Raw genomic sequence first — 23694 nt, 5'->3', positions numbered from 1 at the left:
GCTGTCCCAGAACCTATGAAACTTCTCTTTCTTACTCTGCTACCGTTCCTTTCTATATTACAGGAATGACGTTTTTTTTTCCATCACATGTTTATGCAAACTACACTTATCCTTGTCATGAATTGATGATAGGTAATTGTTATCGATGAGGTGTTGAAATTTTTATCAAGAAATTGGAGAGGTATTCACACCTAACTTTCAATTTTGTCCTCAATAATCACTATTTTAACAGTAAAAGATTTCATTTCAAAACAAATGATATTTATTCTCCATTGTGTCGGCTTTAAGATGAATCATTCTTTTTTTTGTTGTCTGCAGGTAGAAGGTTCAACTTTAGGTTCAGAAAACATGATGTTCTTCCAAAAAGGGAATGCAGAGACAAGTAAACCTGGGTTTTTGAATCACAGCCAGTGCTCGAATTGACACTTGATATTTATTACGAATGCTGAGGAAATTCACTGTACAGAGAGTGGGATGCATATAGATGTTCTTTGAGATGAAGTTCTACCAAATCGCAAATCACTTTCCTTTTTACCCGCCGATAGAGGATGAACAATTAATTTTTATTTAAAGTCTGTTCTTGGTTTTTAGTAGGAATGTGCGAAATTTCCTTGTTAAGGCATTGAGAAGGGAATCTATGAGGACGTATGTATCAGGGACCACAAAGGAGCTTTTTGTTTTTTCTTTGTACAACGGCAATCTTTAGCATCATTTACAATTATTTTATCAAAGGGTAAAATATCAAAGTGAACTATTTTAACTGATATACTGCCCACTGGTTGAGCATTGTTCTATGTTTACTTTATCCTTAAGGTGTATGTATATAAACAATTTAAGATTAAAAAGTAGTGTGGTTTTCCTTTCATCTCCAAGCAACTTGAGCTATATATATATCCAGCTACTTTCTATATTCCATTTTATTCAAATGAATGATTATTACAGTATCATGTATTTCTTGGGCACTAAGTGAGAGCTCCTGTGTCCTGTGACATCCTCCTTTAACAGTCTCATGCACTTCCCTCTCCTTTGTTTCCATTGACCTACTTTTTTGCACTATTAGAGAAAGCGTAGCTTTGTTTCTTTACATTTTCATCTTAGCCAAACTTAGAGTCATTGTTTTGTTATCATCTCCAATAATTTCTTAGATATTCATTCGGCCACATTATGTCCATCTCCATTCGACTTTCAAATTTATTCAGTTTTGACATTGCTTCACGCCATTAATTTTTATAGAAACGAAGGTTTAAGCTATTGTGTATTTTCATTTTGTTTTGTTTTTCAAAAAAAAAATAAAATTGCAAAAAAAGAGACTACAATAATATCTGCATCATTTTTTTTTTGACTTAGGTTAATTTGCAGGTCCGAATAAAAAGTCAGACAACGCCGTGACTTGTATAGCAGATCGCGGGCTTCTAGGCCGTAGCACCATCACATGATCCTTTCGAAGCTACACGGTCCGTACTCGTCGATCCTCATCATCGCCGCCACGGCACTCTGGTTCCTCCTCGGCGGCGGCGCCACTACCCCTCTCCCGTCCTCTCCCTCGGTCGCCTTCGCGGCGGCACGGATGAGTTCCCTGGCGGCGGCATCGTCATCATCGTCACGGGAGCAGGGAGGCTGAGTGGCAGCGGTCCGGAAGCCATGGTGGGTCCGAGAGCGCGGAACCGCCACCCTGGCGGCCGCCCCGCTGGCGCACCCAACCATGCCCCTCTCGTACATCACCCGCGCCCGGCGTAGCGCCCGGTGCGGCGCCGTCAACCACCGCCACAGCATGCTCCGCTGCTGCCTGCCGCTGCTCCTCATGCCGCTGCTCGTACCGAACGGAACCTTCCCAGACTGGACTGGCCGTGAGTTTAATCCGGCGAAGTATAAAATTTATACGAAGGAGACGATTAATTAATGAATTGATTAGTCCAAGAGAGCAGGAGGAAGATGGCTGCGTACGTTCGTTGGTTGGTTTTGACGGAAAATCAATACTACGAGTTCAAGTTGGACGCACAAAAACCATAGCATACGGTCATCACGATGGTTGAACATAATTAATTCTTTGCCCGTGAATGCAACGGAAGGGTCAAAGTCGACGCCCATATTCATACAAAACATTACAAAAGTAATAACTTTAAGAATTCATATACTCACTGTGATTGACAATACGATTTGTTCGAACATATGAATTAAACATCCTCCATACCTGCTGCTGATGACTTGGGGTACCCTTCATAATCCAATTTCACCCCCATAGTCGCTGTGATAATCCGAAACTTCAGTCGAATGGCCTCCATGACTTCCTGAACATCCTCATTTTCGGGGTCCAGCAGCGGATACTTCTCCAGCAGATCTTCCAGTCGCTGGACGTTTTTTCGGATCCTGGATGAGAATGCCTCAGGGTCGATATGAAGCAAGGAATTCCATACATCAACACAACCTCGGTAGAAGCCGAGCTCCTCGCCGACTTGAAAGCCCGTCTTCAGTCCCACCTCTTTCCCTTCTTCCTTGCCAGAAATCAAACCGTCTTTGTATCCGTCGTCAAAACCCTCCTGGCGCAAGGCTTCATCCAGAAGCACCGCGGAGTCGAACAGATCTAAATCGTCGTCTCCGGGTTTTCCCTCCATGCAGACAACAGAAATAGGGAGGAAATACTTGGATCGAGCTAAAGAATGTTAACTAACCTGCACGAGAAGAAAGAAAGCAAACAGTGGATCGACAGAAAGGAGATGGCGGTGGACGAATTGCTAGGGTTCAGCCTCCCCCCCTCCTCTTGGCTGACGATCCGCTGTGCGGCGACTCAGGGAGAAGGGCAATCGGAGGGATCTGGGGCGATCAGTGGATCCGTGCCGGCGAGGAGGAGTCCTTGCGCCGGTGCTCGACGAGGCGACGGAGCAGAGGTCGCAGAAGCGGTGGAGGCGGCGGCACCCGGCGATCTGCGGTGAGATCGGCAGAGGGTGGAGTCGGGGAGATCAGCAAGGGCTCGTCTAGGGCTTGGCTCTTCCGTGCAGAGGGCGACTCCGAGAAAGGGAGACAAGGCCGGCGGTGTTTTGGCACAGAGTCGGCACAGGAGAAAGGGGACGAGTCGACGCAGAGAGGCAGAGAAGGCTCGGGGCTTCCTTGGCCGAGGGGTCTTGTAAGCGGGGAAGAAGAGGAAACGACGCGAGGGAGGGCGGCGCCGTCGGGTGGAGGAGACGAAGGGCTTCGGCGTTGGGTGAGGGGAGAAAACGGCGACGTAGAGGAAGAGAAGAAAAAGAAAAGAAATAGAAAAAAAATAATAAACTTAAAATGGAGATAGCCTAAATATCCCGAGTAAACCCTAACTCCTCTAAACCCGGTCAATTGAACTATTCAGACCGATTCAATTTAGGGATGACAATGGATAGAATTTAGATAGAATTTCATATTTTTCATACCCATTTCTATTTATTGTATCTATATCCATACTCATCTTTATATACGTCGGGTATTTAACTTTCATACCTATCTTCATATCTATCGGAGTTTAACTCATCCTTATATCCGTCGGGTATTTATTATTCTCTACCATTCTCATTTAAAAAAAAATATTTCAATGTACTTGTCTCGCGCTCCTTCGATTGGGTGAACATTTCCCATGGAAAAGAAGATGAGATGCGGTGTTGATAACAAGATAAAGAGATAAACTAAGTTTTTTTCTAAGACGGAAAATGGTTAAAGTTTTTTCTTTTCTAATAAAAAATAAGGTTTATAAATAAATAAATTAATTAATTAAGTATCGGGTAGGGTATGAGTAGGATTTTACCACATCCGTCTTTATACTTATACCTGGAATATTTATACCCGAATACTCATTTACTATAATCAGATTATCCATCGGATTCGGATGAAATTATCATCCCTAGTTCAATTTGGTCCGCATCCAAAGGGGAAGGATCGGTTTACCCCTAATCTAACCTTAGTCTAACCTTAATGCCCAATTTACTAATGAAATAATGCATTTAATCCAAAAATAACTAACAAGAGATTTTTAAAAGAAAATCAAAAGATGCCATGAAGATTCGATTTTTAATGCGTAGAAAAATTAAAAACAACGAATTTGATGAGAAAATTTGTTGGAGAAATCTGTTCAATTATGAAATTATATTTTTTTTAGTATTATTATTTAAGGAAAAAAATTTATCCGAAAACAAAAAATATTAAAATAATTTAATTAAATATTTTAACCCTTAAAATGCCCAAGAGCTCCTCTATTTCTCACGGCCCCCTTCTCCTCTCTCTCTTCCTTCCCCGTCTCGTTTTCTCCGATCCCACTGCTGTGCTTGGCGTGCCTTCCCCTCGGGGCCGCTCACTCTTTCCCACCCCTGAATTCGTCCCCTAATTCTATCGATTTCGGCCAAATTCCATCCGATCGCGCCGTCTCTCTTCGATTCTCCGTCGAGCGCCGCATGGCAGACGATGAGGATTATCCTTCGTCGAGCGATGTGGAGGATTGCTACCTCACTGACCAGGAAGATGCCATCGAGGAGGACGTCCTCCAGGGCCTTGAAGACGGGCACGAGGAGGACTGCCACTGGTCGCTGTCGTCGGTAAGACGCCGACTTGTGCTTTGATTTCTAGGGTTCTGGAGAGAAGGGATTAGTCTGAAGGGATCACGAATATACAATCCGTTATCTATTCGTATACTTGTTGTTTTGAGAGAAAGAAACAATTTTTGAAATTTTGATTGGGAAGTTTATTTGGTTTGCCTTTTTGTATGCTCAATTTCCTCCTCCTCGTCATGCAGGTCATCACAAAAGAGTCCCTCCTGGCAGCTCAGGTAAACTTATTTTTCTGATAATCACCTGGATCAGTGTGGAGCATATTTGATTCTTTTTTTTTCCGTGACTTCTTGTTAATTCTTGCAGAAAGAGGATTTGCGGAAGGTGATGGAGCTGTTAGTGCTTAAAGAACAGCATGCAAGGACCCTTCTTATTCATTACCGTTGGGATGTTGAGAGGATCTTTGAACTGCTCGATCAAAAGGGGAAGGACCGATTGTTTTCAGAAGCGGGAGTCACTGTTGTGGAGAACAATGGTTTTTCTACTTCAGCAAATCCAGTCACCTGTAATGTCTGTTTTGAGACCATTCCTACAGCTGCAATCACTGAGATGGACTGTGGGCATAGTTTCTGCAATGATTGTAAGTTTGCTACCCTCCAGATTTCCTGCAGAAGTTTTCGATGGACATCGCATTACCTAATTCTGAAATGATTTTCAGTAACTGTTTGTAAGCCTTTTTAAGAACATTATTCAACTACGATACTGTTAGAATTTGATGTCATCATAAGTTTGCCTTCTGAATCACAAATATGTTTGTTTTTGTAATCTACAAATGGGGAGCTTGTTATAAATGTAGTATGTCATGGATTTGTTGAGATTAAGTACTTGAAATGTCTCTTACTTCTAATGTTACTTCAACATCTGCAGCTTTCTAATCTGCTAGTTTGTTATCCAATTCATTGGCTTTGATTTAACTGTTTTAATTTGATTCATTAGTTAAATATTTTTCTCCTTAAGGTGTTTACTGTAATGTTCACTTATTGTGTTGAATTGTTCCACTTATGGTTTTATGCTGAACTTCTTAGGTTGGACTGAGCATTTTATAGTGAAGATAAATGATGGTCAAAGCCGGCGCATTAGATGCATGGCCCCCAAATGCAGTGCTGTATGTGATGAGGCGGTCATAAGGAATTTAGTCAGTGCAAGGTGTCCAGATATTGCTGATCGTTTTGAGAGGTTTCTACTTGAATCATATATTGAAGACAATAATAAGGTTAAATGGTGCCCTAGTGCTCCACATTGTGGAAATGCTATTCGCGTTGAAGGTGATATTTATTGTGAGGTTGAATGTACATGTGGTATACAGTTCTGTTTCAGTTGTTTGTCAGAAGCGCATTCACCTTGTTCATGCATGATGTGGGAGCTGTGGATAAAGAAATGCCAGGATGAGTCAGAAACCGTTAATTGGATAACAATAAACACAAAGCCTTGTCCAAAGTGTCACAAGCCTGTTGAAAAGAATGGTGGTTGCAATCTTGTTGCCTGTATCTGTGGGCAAGCATTTTGGTAAGTGTATTATTGTACTTTGTGCTTATGTTGCAAGTTATGCTAGTTCTTTTGTCATATTATTTTCGACCACATATTCAGTTCATTTAAGACAGCTTCTGCTTACAGTGTGTAAGACATTGTTAGAGCCTTTGTGTTTTTTTTTTGTGCATTATCCTTTATTGTTACTGGTTTCAGGTTATTGTTATTATTAACTGTAATCTTTGTTTCATGTAAGCAATATTCTAAACTACATTGGCATCCTTTGAGTATACTGCTCTTCTTAGAATCCTAGGTTTTTCATCACATGGTTAACTTTTTATTTCCCTTTAGGTGATAACCTTATTAAAGATCTCCAGTCTTTGCTACTTGGAGGCTAGCATAAGATATATTCATGATGGTTGTTGGTCCAACATAATTATGAAAGAGTTTTGAGGTTATTGATTAGGCAACACTGCTCCCAATACTACCAAAAACAATGCTGAGTATAACTGATTCCCATTAGCTTACCAAGATCCCCAATTACATCCCACCAAATCCATTTTAGGATGTTCTTTAGTGATGCAATATCTAACCCCATGTAGCTTCTGAGTTGTTCTCTGTCTGTTTGTCCACTTTATTCATTTCATCAGATGAGTTGTTGACAGGTTGCTTCCGATTCTCTTTCCCTGCACCTTTCTCTCAATTGCATATGTATTAGGATCCTTTTTGGAATTTGCATAATTTAGAACTTTATTAGATCTATAGTGGTTTAGGGTGAGGGTTGTGCATTAGGTTACCTGCTAGCGTTGAGTTTTAGGTAAATGTTCATTGAATGAAGCCGATGCCATCTAGTGGGATAAGGCTTGGTTGTTGTCATCATCGTTGTTTATTTGATCTAGTGGATGAATTTGTCTAATTAAATAGCAAGTGCATTTCTTCTGCAGTCAGTAAGCCAGAATCTGTCACCATGTAAAGTGGAATTGGTTTTACTGGAACTGTCTTGCTTAGTAGTATGTAGCCTGACTACTGAGGGATAATGTGGATTGATTCATAGAGTGGGCTAGATTTTTTGAGATTTACTAACTCCGGCAGTCCGTGGTCAATGCTGATGGTTATCTGTAAGATCTGGTGACCACAAATATACTCACAAATTTCCCATTTTTGTCATATCAACCAAGTTGGACTCGAGATCTTTTCTTTATAAACTGTGTGGATAGACTGACTTTATTGTTGAGGTTTCCTTTGCATGTGGCACAAAGGCTACACTCACTGCCATCAAACTCTGGTGGGCCTTCTTGAAGAAGCAATGAGTTGAATTGGCGGCAGTACACCTCAATTTAGTTCACTATAGCCTGACAATATCCATCCCAGATGAATGAATTAATGATCTTTCCATAACACTTTCAAGTTTCAAGATTTAGTTGCTTTATATATCAAAATAGATGCCTGTTCTTCAAGTATTTGTCTAAGTTTTAGTGCTTTTCTCAAGGCGTTTTAAGATTGCTTTAGGACTCATTGAGAGTTACTGGATGGTCATAACTTGTTTTCTTTGTTTCATATGATGATGTAATACAGTTGGTTATGTGGTGGTGCTACTGGGAGAGATCATACATGGTCTAATATAACTGGCCACAGTTGTGGTCGCTTCAAAGAAGACCAAACAAAGAAGACCGAGCGTGCAAGGCGTGACTTATACCGCTATACACATTATCACAATAGATACAAGGCTCATACAGATTCTCTCAAGCAGGAAAGCAATCTTAAGGAAACCATCCAGAAGAAAATTTCCATTTCAGAGAACAAGCAATCCAAAATCAAAGACTACAGTTGGGTGATGAATGGACTGAATAGGCTTTTCAGATCAAGACGAGTTCTTTCGTATTCGTATCCATTTGCCTTCTACATGTTTGGGGATGAGCTCTTTAAGGATGAAATGACGGCAGAGGAGCGAGAGCTGAAGCAGAATTTGTTTGAGGATCAGCAACAACAGCTGGAGTCCAACGTTGAGAAGTTATCTATGTTCTTGGAGAAGGATTTTCCAAGCTCTTCTGATGATGAGGTCATGGACATAATGCGACACGTCATAAATCTTTCTAGTGTCGTCGACAATCTTTGCAAACAGATGTAAGGATTTCCTTTACACATTTTTGACTGTAAAAGTTGGTCATTGCTATGTAATTGTGCTTGCAGGTATCAATGCATTGAGAATGACTTGTTGTATCCTCTTCAACGAGCAACTCACAACATAGCTCCATATAAATCAAAAGGCCTTGAGAGGGCGTCAGAACTATGTGTCCCTTGGGATTCAGATCAAAGTTCTAGTATGAAAACTAGTCATGAAGCACAGACAGATTCAACTCCCATTGGAACTGGTACATCTTTTATCTGTGTATCTCGTTTAGGGGAAATTTTGAAGCTTTGATGCTACCATTTTCTTGGTGCTCTTTCACTTCATGAAATGAAGTCAACACATTTAACAAACATTGAAACATTTAACACATTTAAATGTAGCTGCTGCAGCTACATCAACACTGAAAGTATTATCTTTAGAAGACAAGTTTAACAAACATCAACACTGAAATGCAGCTGCTGTATGCAAATTCCGCGGTTCCACAAGTTCGGATGAAAGCAGGTGGGCTTCTCATAAACGACCCAGAAAAGATGCTCACGGTGGAGCGCCTCTTTTTGATCTAAATATGCCTCCTGAGGTGATTGACAAAATCTGACACCAACACACAAGTTAGCATCATTTCTCAGCTGTACAGCTTTAGCTTGAGATCAGACAACAGAACATAAGCTTCCTACTATTTCAACACCTCACGGCTTGTTTAGCATGTTTATGGAAGCTAAGACTCGTGGGGGCAAACGCGACAAAGGAGCCTTCTTTCTGATGCCTTTCTTGGATGGACCCCATAGTTCCCTGTGCATATGCTCGTGAAATCTGAACATGCCATGTAAACCAGTGGAGGCATGTCTGAGCTCAGCTTTTGCTTAATCTTTTTCTAGTGTTTTTACCCATCACATTGTAAAGATACCCAAGATGCCCAGCAATTTTGAACTCTCATGCAAAGGTTTTTAAGAATATTCAGAGGTGGGATTGTTGCTAGTGAAAACTGAATTTATGACAGTAAATCGCTGACCGGTAATTATTGTGAGGCTTTCATCCCTTTCCATGATCTATTTGTTTGTATTTGTTCGGACATAAATGTTGTGATATTGGTTAGATATCAGTACACAAGTTCAAGTGAATGAAGAACAAAATTCATTTAGTTGTGACACAGCACGAGGAAAGAACGTGTTGTAACTCAGTGGGACAGGTATGGGTTATGCCGGCCTGAACCCGAGCATGGGTCATGCTGACCTGAACCCGAGCAGAGTCTGGGCAGTCGGGTTCCATCCGTCTTGGATCTGCCTTGCCTCAAGCTGGGTCGGGTCAAAATATGGCAGTTACATATTGGCCCAACTTGGGAGTGGTCAGCTCGGATTGTACTATACTTCGGCTGGATTAGGTTGTATGGTACGGAGGCGGGATCCTTTAGTCCCGTCTGCCTTGGTCCATCTCTAAATCAAGAGTAATGATTGGAGGGATTTAATAGTCCTTACCTGTTTAGCAGATGAGGATCATTGAATCTCTGACCAGAGGATCTCTGCTCGGTACATAGGGGAGTCCAACTAAAAGAATGAGATCCTTTGGACCGCCTTCCCTGGTCCACTCTTGGACCGCAGGAGGATGGATCTTTTGGTTCGTAAATTACGGATTAGAGGATGATCCATTTTTTTAGACCCTTGATTTGGATGGTCCTATCTATTTAAAGGTGGAGTCTATCCAAATCAAAGGTTCTCATGTAAATGGACCATCCTTTGATCCACAATTTACGGACAAGAGGATCCCTACTGCAAAAAAAAATAGATTGATGGGAGGCAATAGTCCCCACATGTTAAACAGGTGGGGGACCATTACCTCCCATCAATGCAAATACTAGAGTCCAGGGGATGATCCAACATTTACGGACTAGAGGATTCCTCCCTCCAACTAAAACCAATTGAACTTTACTTTGAAAATTAAAAATTTTTATTTTTAAAAATATTAGTTAATTTAATTCAGTTTCAATTTTTGGATTAAAAAATTCAATTTGATTAATTTAATTTTAATAAAATTTTAATTCCGTTAGTCAAAATTAAATTGGTTAAATCAATTTTAGATTCAGTTATTGACCGGATTAACGGAATGCTTACACATAATCATTGGTACATTGTTTAGAATTCGAAATACTACTTATGCACATATAGATATAATATAAACACATATAGATAAAAGCTGAACACATGATGCTTGTATTTACATTGTACTTAATGTATATCCTTATTCTAACTTTTAGCCTTTAGTTTCCAGGTCTTTAGACACTTCATTGACTCAAAAAATTACTCAATGTAACCCAAAATTAATATACATAGTTTCAACTCTTAAAATAAAAGAAGAAAAGGAAAAAAAAACATTATTAGAGGAAAAACAAGTTCTTTTCAATTTAGATCTTGCAAAACCATTTTGAATATTGAGTTTTAAATGAAAAAAAGGATGTTATTACAGATCATGCCAGTCAACATGGCAAGTCAAAACAAAAGGAGCTCACTCGTAAAGACTAATGAAATGCCTGCTTTAGCAGCCTTTGCACCATGTTCCAACATCCTTTTATTTCAAAATCAGATCATCACATAGATAATAGCAGCAACTATAGGCTTCAGCACAGATGCAGGTTTCAAGATCTGCAAATGCCCTATGAAACTTTAACAACGAATTGTCGACCTTTTAGTAAATCATGACTCCTGAAGATGGCGAAATTGTTCAAACAAATATTTACTTCAATAGTGTGGATGTGTAAATTTTTACCATAGTAATATGATGTCTGGAATCAGTCCTTGTACTTCATCGTCTCCTTCTCGAATCCAATTGTTGGAAACTGCTTTGCATACTCCTCCACTTCGTTGCGGATTTTGGCAATGTTTGATTGGATGTTAGCATCTGTTTGCAATGTAGCTACGAAATCCTTCAGCTTTGATCCACCTGTTTTACATTAAGAACGCAAAGATGTAAATGCCCAAGTTCTGCAACGAAACCAAGCAAGATGTAAGCTTTTCATAATGTCTTTTCATTTTGGGGGCTCAGGATAGGTCTTTTCTTATCAATTATTATAATACTTCCCCTTCAGGAATTACTGTCGTACTCGTACCCTCGTAGAAATTAAGATGCAATAAAGGGTAATAAATTATTCATGATCATCATTGATTTTCATTTTTTAATGCAATTACTCTTATTTTTCACTTTTAAACATTAATCTCATGCTAAGTTGAGCATCAAACACTTTTCAGAAAGGAAGAACAATTCAGCAATATTCATAAATGAAATAAGCAATGAACATATTAAGAAAAGTCAGTTAATAAATTTGTGTCAAATCTTGGTTGAGGCAATGACTTGGAATTAGATGTCAACTCTGGTTGTGTTTATGATCTAGCTTGGCTAACTAATCTTCAGGTTCAGCTAATACATTGAGACTCACCAACTCAATAAGCTAATACATTGAGACTCACCAAGTCATATGAGCAATGTTTTAAATATTCAATCGTGAATTAAAATCATAATATGGATAAAAGAATATGCACCTTTTGTTTCAGCCTTGACTTGCAATGCTAATTTAACAGCATCATCAAAGAAATCAGCAACTTTAGCAAAATCCTCTTCCACAAATCCTCTTGATGTGAGTGCTGGGGTCCCTGAATTGATGAGAAAATTATTTAAGTCGATCTACTTAACATACGGTGAGATAATACAAACCAAAGCCAATACCCATTCTGATGCCTCCAGGAACCATGGCAGACACATCACCAGGTACTGTATTTTTGTTAGCCGCAATATGTACTAACTCCAGCACCTTCTCAACTCTGGATCCATCAATTCCCTACAAGTTGATTTGATTGATGATCAAATTCTTCTCCGAAATAAGACAAATCATGGCTACTTAATTGATATGAAAAACATTGGAATAATGAATAAAAAATCTACTGTGCCTCAGTTGTGAATAAGATGCTAGGTATTCTTCAATATCCAAAGACAATGAAAAAATCATGATATCCAACATATTTTGATTCAGGACAGCTATTAAAAAATTCACTCGAGCAACTAATATGAGAAGTAAACCTCTCTTACCTTGTTCTTAAGGTTCACCAGTACTAAATGGTTATCTGTTCCTCCAGACACAAGATCGTATCCCTTTTTGACCAAACACTGCGATGGCATAATTAAAAAGTAGAGTCACAATGGATTAAAGGCTGAAACATTTATATGGTCTTCAGGGAAAGCAAGAGTTCAAATGAAATGTAGCAAGGATAAATGTTGACTTAGAGAAGTTACTTCAAAGAGCACCAGTCAAGAAATTATGATACCTCGGCAAATCTAGCACAGTTCTTCAATACTTGCTCTTGATAAGCTCTGAACTCTGGAGTGGTAGCCTGTAATTGGTCATGGGAAACATCACTTATCTAACACATGGCTTAAAAGGTCATGAGCAATTAATGAACATCTTAACTTTTCTCCAACAGTGAATAAAATTTAAGATCTCAAAAGAGCTTATCTCATATTTAATTATGAATGGATTGATTTTGTTCATTTATTACAAAGCTCTGAATTTAGTTTCTTTATTACAAAGCTAAAAACTAACTTTAGCTCTAAATTTTCATATGAAGATGTCTGGTACATGTGCAGAAGGCATAAAAATATAACTTAGGTAATTGAGATGACGTGTAAGCTCAATCAAGATCTCGCATGAAACAGTTGTATTTACCATTAACAAAACCATGATTAATAGCATCAAGGTTTAAAATATAATTCTGAACTGAGTTATTGGCCACTGACTAGAATGAGACAGTGTTGGTGTCATGCCAGCATGCCAACCACAGTACAGACAGCACCGAGAGAAGGGATAGACGAAGAAATAGTTGTTGTTGTTCACCTGGAGGAGTTAAGATCGTGATAGGTGTTTCAACGAAATTGAAGGAAGAAACTTGAGGAGCTAGTTAAAACTCTAGATGAAATGCGTCTAGATGATTGGGGAGGGCATTTACAATCTGACATGGACATCTTCTTGTTGAGCAGGTCTCACCATCTGCAGCCATTTGTAATATAGATTCTGCATCCTCATGTCTCACCATGCCAAGAGATGGGACCTGCTTGATGAAGCCAAAGGAAGAAAAAGCTTGAAGAGGAACTAGTCAAAACCCTAAATGGAGCATGCCTTAAAATCCGATATGGCTCCTCATGATTGAATGTGTCACCACCTAAACCACCTGCAACTTGACTCCGAAACCAAATATCTCACCATTCTAGGAGATGCAGGAGTTATCATCACGGCACAACTGCACACTGGCACCCTCTAAAACTGAGCGGCTCACTGTTGCCAACCTAAGCAGGAGAAAGCTTGTGGCTAAGTCAAACATTTGTGTAGAGAAGTCAAAGGTTTGTATTCAGATCTGTTTTACACCAATGGAACAAGATGTTTCAATCATGCTGACTAGCATGACATATTTTAAACCATGAGTAGAATTAAGATGGAAAATATTGGAACTCCAAATATTAAATCCACATTTATGGTAATCTTTGAAATAAGTTAAAGGCACTCGGTAGTGTTTTATTCCTTATCTTACTCGAACCAAAATAAAAGTAATCTAATTTCAATATAAAACGCTAAAAGAAAGATATTAAATTAACAACTGTTCCATAGTCATCATTTTCTCACCCTCATGCTCATCAAATTTTATATATATATATATTCCTCTTTTTCATATTCAGTGGTTGATAGCTTTTGGTGTCTACTCTAAAAAAAAAATTCATAATTACTTATTTAGTAAAATCATGTTGTAAGAGAATTGTTTACAAAATTTATGCGAATGTTAACATTTCATTGCTAAACAAGCCAAAATTCATCTCAGGGAACACTCAAAAATGGAATCACCAAACAATGCATTATTTGGATGTCAGAACAAAATTCTTGGTAGAGAACCAAATAATAAGAAACATAGGTTTAGAAGCTGCCTTCTAGGGACAATTAGGACTCAAATTAGACAACAAACCAATGGGATGATATTAGTTGCAAAACTTGCTCCATAAAAACTGACTACAGGTTAGTGTCTTATCTGCAAGTGCTAAGGGAGCAGGATAGTTTGAATATCATTAATGAACCAAATACTTTGTTTGCTTGTGCATGGACATTAGTTATCAAACATTAATGTTTTGTAAGCAGCAATACCGTTACAAAAACTAGCCATCGTAGAGCTCAATGAAGGATAAAAATTGGAAAAGACATGACATGATGATGATGATGATGACGATGACAAACTTTACAAAACAATTAGTATCTTTGAGCAGCATACCTGTTTGAGCGCAACAGCTAAACCTGAAATAGTATGATTGTGCGGACCACCTTGTAATCCAGGAAAAACAGATGCATTAATTTTATCTTCAAAATCATACATAACCTGCATAAAGATAAATGTGATTATGCATATTTATTAAAATTTCAAATAATTTTTTAGAAACCCTTTTGGTTAATTTCACACAACAACTATGTTAACTCACTTCTTGCCCTTGTTTGTTTATCTCTTTTACACCTTTCCTAAAAAAGATCATAGCTCCACGCGGTCCACGGAGTGATTTGTGAGTTGTAGTTGTCACTATATCAGCATACTCAAAAGGAGACGGAATAACACCGGCAGCAACCAGTCCACTGATGTGTGCCATATCTGCCAGAAGAATCGCTTTCTGCTTGTCACATACCTGTTAATTCCACGTAGAGATCATATAAGCTGTTTTCTAAGATGACTATAGAAAGCTACTAATGCTCCTCTCTCCCTCCTATCACTGGGTAGAATATTGTAACTGATACTACCTTACGAATGCGTGCATAATCATAGAGGCGAGCATATGCACTAGCACCAGCCACGATTAATTTTGGCCTGAAGAGTGCTGCACTTTTCTCCAACTATACAATGGATATTAAGAAAAGTAGTTAATAAGAAAAAATTGAGATACCTAAGTCTTTATTTATCGCTAAAAAAACATATTTCAAAATAATGTCATAGATTAAACAATCTGACAACTGTATTATGAGCCAAGATCAAAGCCAGGTAAATATATGAAACCTTGAATAAACAGAATTAATGAAAACATGGATCAAATCTCAAGTGAATCAAATATGCTACAAGTAGGAAGATTTCCACACATCACTGGGCCAACCTGAGGCTGTCATGCTTTACTAATTATTCCAGCTGTGTTCAGATAATAAACTCTGCTTGACACATGGTTCTGTTTGTGTATTCTACTAAGCGAACCACAACCCAACAAGAAACAAAAAATTCTACTATCCTAAAGATAGTTAGGATCTACATTAGTTCAAATGGACAATGCATTTGTTTCTCCAAATAATGAACCATTTTTAACCTCTTACACACTGTAACAGATAGCATATGGGTGAAAACGTGCTAAATCAGAAGTAAAATATCTATGACAAGCAACTTGGTAGTAAAGCAAAGGGAAATCATGAACATAAAGAAAAAGAGAGAGAAAGAGTGATAGATCAGTCACCTGATCGTAATCAATGTATCCTGTACTTTCATCCAATCTATATGGCATTGTTTCAAAGAATATAGATACAGCAGAGATCTTTTTTGTATCAGTCTGTACAAAAACAATAACTATTCCAAGTACAATCAGATCTTCAAATTCTGATAAACTAGTTCACTACTGTTCAACATGGTATCAAAATTTTTAAGCTAAACATAAAAACTTTATAATAACCACACATTGTTTACCAAAGTTTACCAACAACAAAACAGAAGCACAAAACTGTTCGAACAAAAAAAAAATCATATAATTGTCAGTTAGACTGAGTTATACCACCCTGCTAAAAGATTCAATATCCAGGGATTGGAACTCAAGTAAATGCTAGTGAAATATCCTTGTATACAATAAAGCATCTTGAGTTCAGTTTTTTCTTAACAAGATTCATGTAATTTATGTTACAACAGAAACAGTCTAGGGTTCAAGGATTTAGCCACTCTTATGCCGCTTTGCTCCCTAGTGTAAAAATCTTATAATTAACCCGATGATGTCCAGGTCCCTCATCCAGATTATCGATATAAGTATAATCATGTATTCCCGTTATTGGTCTCACCTTCCAAGAGCCCATATCACATGCCTCTTGCAAGCCCTTCAGATTGAGCACACTGCAAACTCGACCTATTAGCTAAACTGTCTTGACGGTTTTAGGACCAGATGAAGTGCTGAACTGTGTAACAACTGAAGTGCTGATTTGTCTTGATTATTGTTTTATGCTTTCTGTTTCAGTGTATCTGTAAGAGCATTGTCTAACAGCTACACTTCTTTCCTTCTGATAACAGGTAAACTTTTGCTCATTCTATCCTCCCAACAGTAGGCTACATAACTAACATATGTAAGATATATAGATTAGACTACTAGTCCAACAGATCAACTATTGTTTTCAGTTTTATAATCCAGTTTAAGTAATCAAGAAAATAGTATGATTAGAACATGGTGTTAGGGGCTGCTTTGTCAATTAAGGGCATACATGTAAATATCACCTACAAAAGGGTGTCCATTGTGAAGTTAGATTAATACTATCACAAGGCTTATCGATGTACATCTACTATTTGCTTATCTTATACACCTGGATTATCCTCTAAGATTCTACATTTAAAAGTATTTGAGCACAATTTTGTTATTTTCTTACCTTGTACATTTGGATGATGCCCTTGGATTCTACATTCAAACCTATCTGAGCACATTTCTAGTAATATCTCCTTTTTCTCTGCTCGTAAGCCGCCAATATCACAATAGTCAATGAGTCTGACTTATGGTTTAAGGGCTTTAGGGATGTTTCTCTTTCGATTACTATACATCTATCCTCTTATTTTACATACCTAAGTTGATTAAATGACACTGCAGTTTTCATTCAGAATTTAAAGGCAAGCAAGGTGATTGCTTAGGGCACGAGTCTCATGGATTACATCAGCTAAGGGAGAAATTGGTTGAATTCCATTCACTCAAATCATTTTTCAAAAATTAAATAGATAGATAGATATATACAAAAAAGAACATCGCTCAACTACTAAGGAATAAGACATTTAGAAAAATAACATGGAATACCTTATAGTAAGTGTTATTTTGGTGATCCAAGTTACAAGATACACTTTCTTAAATTTATTTTTAAAGCGAAAAAAACACTGATACTAAAGTCTAAAATGGGAGATCAGTGTTGTTGGAAAATGTTTATCACCGATGGAGATAGATATGTATAAAGCCTCTAAATCCAAATTAATGAACATAAAGTGGATGAGGTGATCCATATGACAAGAAAATTCATTGAGGTTTATCTGAGAGTCAATGAAACTCTGTCTTCCATATTAGTAGTAAACAAGATATCAACCACAAAAAATTCATGGTTGATTAATAAACAAAGTCGCTAAAACTCTTGGATGAAAAAGAAATAATTAAATATAAAATGTCAAATAAGTCAAATCAATTGCCTAAAAAACACATGAATTATCAGATTTTTTTGAATAGGAAATGAAATTCATCGGTGACCTGGTATCCATGAGAAAGATGTCCACCATGAGGAAGGTCAAGAGCCATTATTCTCTCATGTGGCTTCAGAAGTGCAGTGTAAGCTTGGAAGTTAGCAGGTGAACCAGACAATGATTGCACATTCACTGTAAAAGCAATAAGAAAAAGTTTAAAAGAATTGGATAAATTTTTAATCTTTTGCTGCAATGTTGCTCATTTAATCTTTTGCCAGAAATGTTCTCATAGAGGCAATATTTTTTAGCTTTTCAAATAAGAAAAAAGGCAAGTTGCAGGATTAAAAGCAAAAGCATTTCAAATTAAATATTATGATTTCAAGTTACTTGGTGATCTGTCTAGTTTACTTGACTTCAAGAACAAAAAAAATCCCGAAAACTAGGAAACTTGAACCAAAAATATGACATTGTGATATGCCAACAGGTTTTAATAATTGAATGGGTAATAATTAAAGAAATCCCCCTTGGCATTACATTAGAAAACTTAGCCTTTGCACAGCTCAAGATTTATCCAGAAGAGTTGCTAGAAGAATTGCATAAAAAACAAGTAGCAAGAAACTAATTCTATGATTGTAGAAATGAAAATCAAAAGTGAATAAGTATCTTTGCAAATTAGTCATGGAAATCCTAGTTACTACTAGAATCAGGAAGAATCTTGATAAATAAAAATAATGTGATTTAAACCTCCCCATTTTGCAGGATCTAAACCAAAAGCTTCCAGGGCACGTTTCTGACACAATGATTCAGCCATGTCAATGTACCTGGAACCAAAGCATGAAACGTTGAAGCACATCAGGCAAAACTGCACGGAGAATCAAATAAACATGAAATTTCATATCTATTTCAATGGCAGAGGAACCGCAAGCAGTAGCCTAACCCTGAGAAGAGAGCAAATATATCTTACTCATTGCCGCCATAGTATCGTGCACCAGGATACCCCTCACTGTATTTGTTCGTCATGACCGACCCTACTGCTTGCATGACTGACACCGATGTGAAATTCTCTGAGGGTATGAGTTCAAGGCCCTTCCATCACATTTCAAGTCATTAGTCATTAAAATTTAAAACTAATCTATCACAGAAAATGCATTGCACAAAAATCAAATCTCAAAAAATCACACGAACCATTCGTATGGCAGATTCTGCATTATCAGAGACTACTGAGAAATAAGAAAGAAAGGATAGTACCTTCCACTGCCTTGCCTTCTCAAGTTCAATTATATCGGCGATCTCCGGATCAATGATCTCCAGCGGAGCATTCAGCTGCTTCGTCCACTGCAGTAGAATCCAAGAACCCGAGTATCAACAAACACTGCAATACTCTCGAAACCATCAACCCTCACAGGACAAGCACAAAGCGCAAACCGTAACGCCAGACTTCTCCTTCTCGTAGGCGGCCTCGCTCGGCAAAGAGGACTACAGTACACATAAGCACGCATCACGAAAAAGAAAGGAAGTTAACAGAATGATGCCAAACGATCCGATCTTTGTATGTGAAGAACAACCAAACATTCAATGGACAAAAACAACGATTTCTTTTTCAGGAAATCCTGGATTAGAAAAAAGGCATACCATGCAACGGAGGAAGAAGCCCGGGAGGGGCTGGCGGTTAACGACGGCCACGGAGAGTTGTCGGAGCGCCGATGCCATCGTCATATCGCTTCGTCCTTCCGGCGATCTTTGGTGGAGCGAGAAAAAGGAGCGTTAGCGGGGCAAACGATGGGAAGTGACGGCGAAGCTGATAAAGCCCAAGGGAGTAGGTGATCAAAGGGTAGATCTGAATCCGGATCGAAGCCAGAAAATCGAGTTGGTAGGAAAAAAGGAGATCGGGAGTAGCTTATTCTACGATTCAATAATATAATTATTATTAATTATAAATAATTAATAAATCATATAAAATGTTTTAAAAAAAATGAGAAATTAAAAAGTTAAATGATAAAGCAGTGAGAAAGCACGGAAACCATTTATATTAAAAATTAGATGTGATTGAGCATAATCACCTTTATGTCTTTGCCATTTATATTAATAATTAGTAATCATCCATTTATCTCCTCCGTATTCATCAAATTATAAGGAGGGATTGGCCGATGCTGACCACAAGATTTCGTACTATTAAAGTGGATTCAACCATGATGAAATTGTTGAAATCGACGATCATCGTCTTCAGCTATGAGTTCGAAGTCTCATTTCTAATTAGCACGTAACGTTTCCAGCTTTTCACGCTTCTCCTCCTTTCACTATGATCGCCGGAGGGCTCCGCCAGAACCCAGCGCAGTAGAAGCTCGCCCGCTTGATCTTCTTCACTTCCGGCACCTCCTCCGCCGACGGAGATCTCCCCTGCCACACCGACTCTCCGCCGCCGGCTGCTCCGTGGGCGCTGAAGCCTTCGCCGGCTTTGAAGGCGCTGGCTCCGGTCAACAAGATCGCGCCTTTCTTCCTATGAAGCTTCCTCCACTGCCCAAGGCTTTTCCGGACGAGCAGCGCCGGTAGCCTCGCCGTCACGACAGCCACGAGATTCACAAGGGCACAAGGGCGGCAACAGCAGCATAGAGTTTCGCCAACTGCGTCCGCCTGCTGTCTACGGCGGCGGGAACAGCCGAACCGGTGGGCCCTTCGGCAGGGTTCGCTGAACTGGCTCAGCGAACCAACTCGGCGCTTTTTAAATCAATCGGCGCAGTATGGCCTTCAGAGAAGAAAGGATATTATTAAAATTTTAATTTGATTTAATTAAATTATTTAAAAATTTTACATTTTTGAATTTATTTAATTGATTAATGCATTCGATACTCGTTTGTACTTTTTAAGAGCTTTTCAAACTTATTTACAAGCTCACCAAGAACTCCATGAATACAATTTACTGAGTTTTGACCGGGTTCGATCTCGTTCAAACCACGAATAGTTAGAATTCCACATCATCGAAACCAACTAGAGCATTGAATCAATATTCCAATGAAGTTACAGCTTTTATTGAATTGATAAGAGAAGACAAAAGAACTAAGCTATTCTAGGATATAATCAAAATTTTTGTTCCTACCGTCGATCCAAGTCCCACTACTTCGCGTTAGCTGGCTCGGTCGTAAGGCCGAACCCATAGGGGAAGAGGGGATCATAGTGTTGGTCACCAACATTCATAGGCAGCTGGTCCACAGACCGGAACCATGTCCTTGGCAGCTTGCCGGAGAAACCATAGTCACCGAAGAGCACATCTGCCACACCTTGGCCTTCTGTACCGGGCAGCCAGGCCGCAACAAGTGCATCAATTTGTTCGATATATGGTTCGATCACCAATGGCCTTCCTGAGATCACAAGCACAACACATTTGACACTGCTGCACACATTCTGAATCACACTGACTCCAGGAGCTGGAATAGTCAGATTCAGATTGTCCCCATCTGTTTCTGCATATGGATGCTCTCCTATCGCAACGATCGCGTACTCAAATGCGCCGTTCTTCACAAAGTCAGGATCGGGATTCTCAGAAAAGATGATCTGAGTACTAGGATCGACAGTTGACTGGATTGCATTGAGAATAGGGGTACCTGTGTTCAATTGTGTAGCCAAAAGTTATGTTCAATGGTATACAGTGTGGTTGTTGAATGATTTAGTTACCAATTGTATTGTTGTTGCCACTTAGGCCTTGCCAAGTAATAGTCCACCCTCCACACTGGTAACCCAAGTTATCGGCATGGCTTCCGGCGACAAGGATCTTGCTAGCCTTCTTAGGAAGTGGGAGCAATGGCTCATTGGCAACCTTGCCATTCTTCAACAGCACAAGTGATTTCCTTACAGCTTCCCTAGCCAATTCGCGGTGTTCCTACCGAAGAAGAATATTATGATTCTAAACAATTTTTTAGCGAATTGTGAAATCAAAGATGAGGGGATGACAACCTTGCTTCCAAGCTGATCAGCCAGACTAGGGTCTGAAAAAGGGTTCTCAAAGAGTCCTACAGTGAACTTGACTCTCAGAATTCTTTTCACAGCATCATCAATTCTGCTCATTGGGATCACATTCTTCTCCACCAAATAGGTCAGGTTACTAATGAAATCTTGGTATGCAAGTGGGATCATCACCTGCAAAACAACATGCATGAATTAGTTGTAAGATCAAGGGAAAAGTTACGATCATTCAAGAGAAAGCAAGACATAGACCATATCAATGCCTGCTCGGATCCCAGCTTCTACAGAATATGTGTAATTAGCATCTGGTGGCGTGGTTATTCTATCAATACCTTGCCAATCTGAGATCACAAATCCCTGTTTAACAACAATTGTAATATGTTCAATTACCAATTCAAACAAGCTATGATTCTTCTTCGTGTTGGAAGAAGTGGAAGCTGAACAGACCCTGAAATGAAGTGTGTGCTTGAGGAATTCAGTGACCAGATAGCGATTTGCATGCATCTTCACCCTGTTCCAGCTCGAGTAGGAGACCATGACAGTGGAGACGCCCTTGATGATGGCGTTGTCGTAAGGAGGCATGTGGATGCTGAGCAGTCCGTGACGGCTGATGATGGTGTCGTTTTCATTGATCCCGTCGTGTGTGCCACCGTCACCGACGTAGTGCTTTGCACAGGCAGCAACATTCCTCCTGCAGCAGAAAATTCAATCAAAACTGCTGTCAGACATGTCGTCGGACGTCGTCGTCTAGATTCGACTGTGTCTTACTTTCCAGCGACAAAGGGGACTCCTTTGCGAGAATTCTGAGGAATATCTCCTTGCAAGCCAGAGACGATCTCAGTCATTTGCTGAACAAGCTTTGGATCTTCGCTGTAGCTCTCATAGCAGCGGCCCCATCTTGGATCTCTGCAGACCTGATTAACTGAAACAATTCAACCTTCTATGTATCTTTTGGATTGGCATTCAATCCGTTACGGGCAGTCTTACCGCAATGCATGGTGCGAAGACATAGGAAATCCCTGTGGCTCTAACTTCCAGAGCAGTAGCAGCACCAATTCTCTTCACCAGTTCAGGATCCCTGAAAATTTTCAGTAAAGTTCAGTTTCAGTTTCATCTTCAGTGATTGGCAGATGGATCGATGGATGATCGCACCGAGTGGCACCGAGCCCAACATTGTGGGGGAAAATGGTGGCTCCATAGACATTGTTGTGCCCATGAACAGCATCGATACCGTAGATGATTGGGATGCCTAAACGGGTGGAGAGAGCAGCCTTCTGCATGTCGTTCACCATCGCTGCCCATTCCCAGGCAGAAGCCTGGGGCTTTGGCACACTGCCGCCTCCGCTCAGGACGCTTCCTGAACAAAGTTAGTTAATTAGTTGGATGATGTCGAACGAATCACCGTCGGGGGAGGAGAGATCGATAAATACCGATGAAGTTAGTCTGGATGACGTCGGGGGTTGCGACTTGCCTGTCGATCTGGGACATCTGGCCGATCTTTTCAGCGAGAGTCATGTGGCGGAGCAAGTCCTTGATTCGAGCGCCCAGTGGCTGCTTTGGATCCCTGTATTTCACGTACTCTTCTGCTGCTGCTGCTCCTGTTGTCGCCCAGCAGATTGATATCGTTAACAGAAGCAGCAGTCTTCGTAGCATCGATTCCATGTTCAATCTACAGACATGATCGATCATCAGAAACAGAATGCGAAATGCAAAAGAAAAGAAGAAAAAAACAAAAACAATCTTTTTAAGATAAAAGAAATCATACTTTTGGCTCAGTGACGAAGGCGGCTCGCGCAGCAAGATTTATAGAGAATTGCCCCAAAAGTTAAGAAAATTCTTCCTGGAAATGCGCGATGATGATGATATCTGGAAATCTGAAGATTATCCTCGAATTAATTTTTGCTTTATATTTTTATAAAATAAAAACAAAGTTATTGAATATGAAACAATGAAGACATTATCATCCAGTAATATTAAGCGTCCACTAAATAAAGATAGATCAAAATAAGGAAGACCAGTTGACATAAAACTTAAAGTGAGGCAGGGTATCCGAATCGGGTGAGTGGATCGGATATGACCGAGCGGACCGGATATGGCCGAGTGGATAGTAACAACTTAGATG

At 39.4% G+C, this 23694-nt stretch overlaps 7 protein-coding genes across 13 annotated transcripts in view; 2 read left to right on the top strand and 5 right to left on the bottom strand.

The window, feature by feature from the left end:
• LOC122036996 (calcium-transporting ATPase 3, endoplasmic reticulum-type-like) overlaps window positions 1-764 on the top strand; it is a 47137-nt gene extending 46373 nt beyond the window's left edge. The window contains exons 33-34 of the mRNA XM_042596445.1: window positions 133-181; window positions 319-764. Coding sequence (XP_042452379.1) covers window positions 133-181; window positions 319-386 — 117 coding nt within the window. The 3' untranslated portion in view covers window positions 387-764. The remainder of the gene's footprint in view (window positions 1-132; window positions 182-318) is intronic.
• Window positions 765-1183: 419 nt separating this feature from the next.
• Window positions 1184-2103, bottom strand: LOC122037005. 2 transcript variants are annotated; one of them, XM_042596460.1, is made up of 2 exons: window positions 1945-2103; window positions 1184-1836 (listed from the first exon to the last, which is right to left on the bottom strand). In XM_042596460.1, the coding sequence occupies exons 1-2, from the start codon at window positions 2101-2103 to the stop codon at window positions 1429-1431; spliced, it is 567 nt and encodes a 188-aa protein (XP_042452394.1). In that variant the 3' UTR covers window positions 1184-1428. The 2 variants fall into 2 exon arrangements, with proteins under 2 accessions (XP_042452394.1, XP_042452395.1); XM_042596461.1 differs by having other exon boundaries at window positions 1184-1841; window positions 1945-2066.
• Window positions 2059-3274, bottom strand: LOC122037006 (protein LTO1 homolog). The gene has a single exon (XM_042596462.1). It carries the CDS (start codon window positions 2610-2612, stop codon window positions 2175-2177), a length of 438 nt encoding a protein of 145 aa, XP_042452396.1. The 5' UTR covers window positions 2613-3274; the 3' UTR covers window positions 2059-2174.
• A 941-nt stretch (window positions 3275-4215) lies between these two features.
• On the top strand, window positions 4216-9255 carry LOC122036993 (probable E3 ubiquitin-protein ligase ARI2). Of its 2 annotated transcripts, none has more exons than XM_042596438.1 (7): window positions 4216-4553; window positions 4751-4783; window positions 4872-5145; window positions 5591-6071; window positions 7608-8156; window positions 8223-8404; window positions 8619-9255. In XM_042596438.1, exons 1-7 carry the CDS (start codon window positions 4413-4415, stop codon window positions 8756-8758), a joined length of 1800 nt encoding a protein of 599 aa, XP_042452372.1. In that variant the 5' UTR covers window positions 4216-4412; the 3' UTR covers window positions 8759-9255. The 2 variants fall into 2 exon arrangements, with proteins under 2 accessions (XP_042452372.1, XP_042452373.1); XM_042596439.1 differs by having other exon boundaries at window positions 8544-8685.
• Window positions 9256-10531: 1276 nt separating this feature from the next.
• On the bottom strand, window positions 10532-19504 carry LOC122036990 (serine hydroxymethyltransferase, mitochondrial-like). 4 transcript variants are annotated; one of them, XM_042596429.1, is made up of 16 exons: window positions 19248-19504; window positions 19041-19091; window positions 18864-18950; window positions 18580-18701; window positions 18360-18436; window positions 17683-17807; window positions 15664-15756; window positions 14969-15061; window positions 14659-14856; window positions 14454-14558; window positions 12471-12536; window positions 12235-12312; window positions 11875-11986; window positions 11691-11801; window positions 10921-11094; window positions 10532-10856 (listed from the first exon to the last, which is right to left on the bottom strand). In XM_042596429.1, the coding sequence occupies exons 1-15, from the start codon at window positions 19329-19331 to the stop codon at window positions 10943-10945; spliced, it is 1554 nt and encodes a 517-aa protein (XP_042452363.1). In that variant the 5' UTR covers window positions 19332-19504; the 3' UTR covers window positions 10532-10856; window positions 10921-10942. The 4 variants fall into 4 exon arrangements, with proteins under 4 accessions (XP_042452363.1, XP_042452364.1, XP_042452365.1 ...); XM_042596430.1 differs by having other exon boundaries at window positions 10532-10815; XM_042596431.1 differs by having other exon boundaries at window positions 10532-10807.
• A 388-nt stretch (window positions 19505-19892) lies between these two features.
• LOC122036971 lies at window positions 19893-20520 on the bottom strand. The gene is made up of 2 exons (XM_042596403.1): window positions 20509-20520; window positions 19893-20330 (listed from the first exon to the last, which is right to left on the bottom strand). The coding sequence occupies exons 1-2, from the start codon at window positions 20518-20520 to the stop codon at window positions 19893-19895; spliced, it is 450 nt and encodes a 149-aa protein (XP_042452337.1).
• A 67-nt stretch (window positions 20521-20587) lies between these two features.
• LOC122037002 (beta-glucosidase BoGH3B-like) lies at window positions 20588-23491 on the bottom strand. Of its 2 annotated transcripts, XM_042596451.1 has the most exons (10): window positions 23338-23491; window positions 23003-23241; window positions 22725-22929; window positions 22560-22650; window positions 22341-22486; window positions 22020-22263; window positions 21825-21929; window positions 21564-21746; window positions 21285-21489; window positions 20588-21214 (listed from the first exon to the last, which is right to left on the bottom strand). In XM_042596451.1, exons 2-10 carry the CDS (start codon window positions 23232-23234, stop codon window positions 20727-20729), a joined length of 1899 nt encoding a protein of 632 aa, XP_042452385.1. In that variant the 5' UTR covers window positions 23235-23241; window positions 23338-23491; the 3' UTR covers window positions 20588-20726. The 2 variants fall into 2 exon arrangements, with proteins under 2 accessions (XP_042452385.1, XP_042452386.1); XM_042596452.1 differs by lacking the exon at window positions 23338-23491 and having other exon boundaries at window positions 23044-23175.
• Window positions 23492-23694: the final 203 nt, after the last annotated feature.

The sequence above is a fragment of the Zingiber officinale genome, unplaced genomic scaffold, assembly GCF_018446385.1.
Source record: "Zingiber officinale cultivar Zhangliang unplaced genomic scaffold, Zo_v1.1 ctg229, whole genome shotgun sequence".
NCBI classification, from domain to species: Eukaryota; Viridiplantae; Streptophyta; class Magnoliopsida; order Zingiberales; family Zingiberaceae; genus Zingiber; species Zingiber officinale.
The sequence above is the reverse complement of the archived record's forward strand: the minus strand, read 5'-3'. Positions and strand labels throughout refer to the sequence as shown.

Bases quoted from the DNA above. Each gene is read 5' to 3' on its own strand.
- LOC122036990 (XM_042596429.1), bottom strand. From the start codon at position 19,331: ATGACGATGGCATCGGCGCTCCGACAACTCTCCGTGGCCGTCGTTAAC. The intron at 19,092-19,247 runs GTATGCCTTTTT...TGTGTACTGTAG, and splicing joins GCTTCTTCCTCCGTTGCATG to TCCTCTTTGCCGAGCGAGGC. The intron at 18,702-18,863 runs GTACTATCCTTT...ATGTGATGGAAG, and splicing joins AGAAGGCAAGGCAGTGGAAG to GGCCTTGAACTCATACCCTC.
- LOC122037006 (XM_042596462.1), bottom strand. From the start codon at position 2,612: ATGGAGGGAAAACCCGGAGACGACGATTTAGATCTGTTCGACTCCGCG.
- LOC122037002 (XM_042596451.1), bottom strand. From the start codon at position 23,234: ATGGAATCGATGCTACGAAGACTGCTGCTTCTGTTAACGATATCAATC. The intron at 22,651-22,724 runs GTGCGATCATCC...GAAAATTTTCAG, and splicing joins GTTGGGCTCGGTGCCACTCG to GGATCCTGAACTGGTGAAGA. The intron at 21,215-21,284 runs GTAACTAAATCA...AATTGAACACAG, and splicing joins TGGCAACAACAATACAATTG to GTACCCCTATTCTCAATGCA.
- LOC122036993 (XM_042596438.1), top strand. From the start codon at position 4,413: ATGGCAGACGATGAGGATTATCCTTCGTCGAGCGATGTGGAGGATTGC. The intron at 4,554-4,750 runs GTAAGACGCCGA...CTCGTCATGCAG, and splicing joins GCCACTGGTCGCTGTCGTCG to GTCATCACAAAAGAGTCCCT. The intron at 8,157-8,222 runs GTAAGGATTTCC...TTGTGCTTGCAG, and splicing joins GACAATCTTTGCAAACAGAT to GTATCAATGCATTGAGAATG.
- LOC122037005 (XM_042596460.1), bottom strand. From the start codon at position 2,103: ATGTTTTGTATGAATATGGGCGTCGACTTTGACCCTTCCGTTGCATTC. The intron at 1,837-1,944 runs GTACGCAGCCAT...CGGCCAGTCCAG, and splicing joins GTCAAAACCAACCAACGAAC to TCTGGGAAGGTTCCGTTCGG.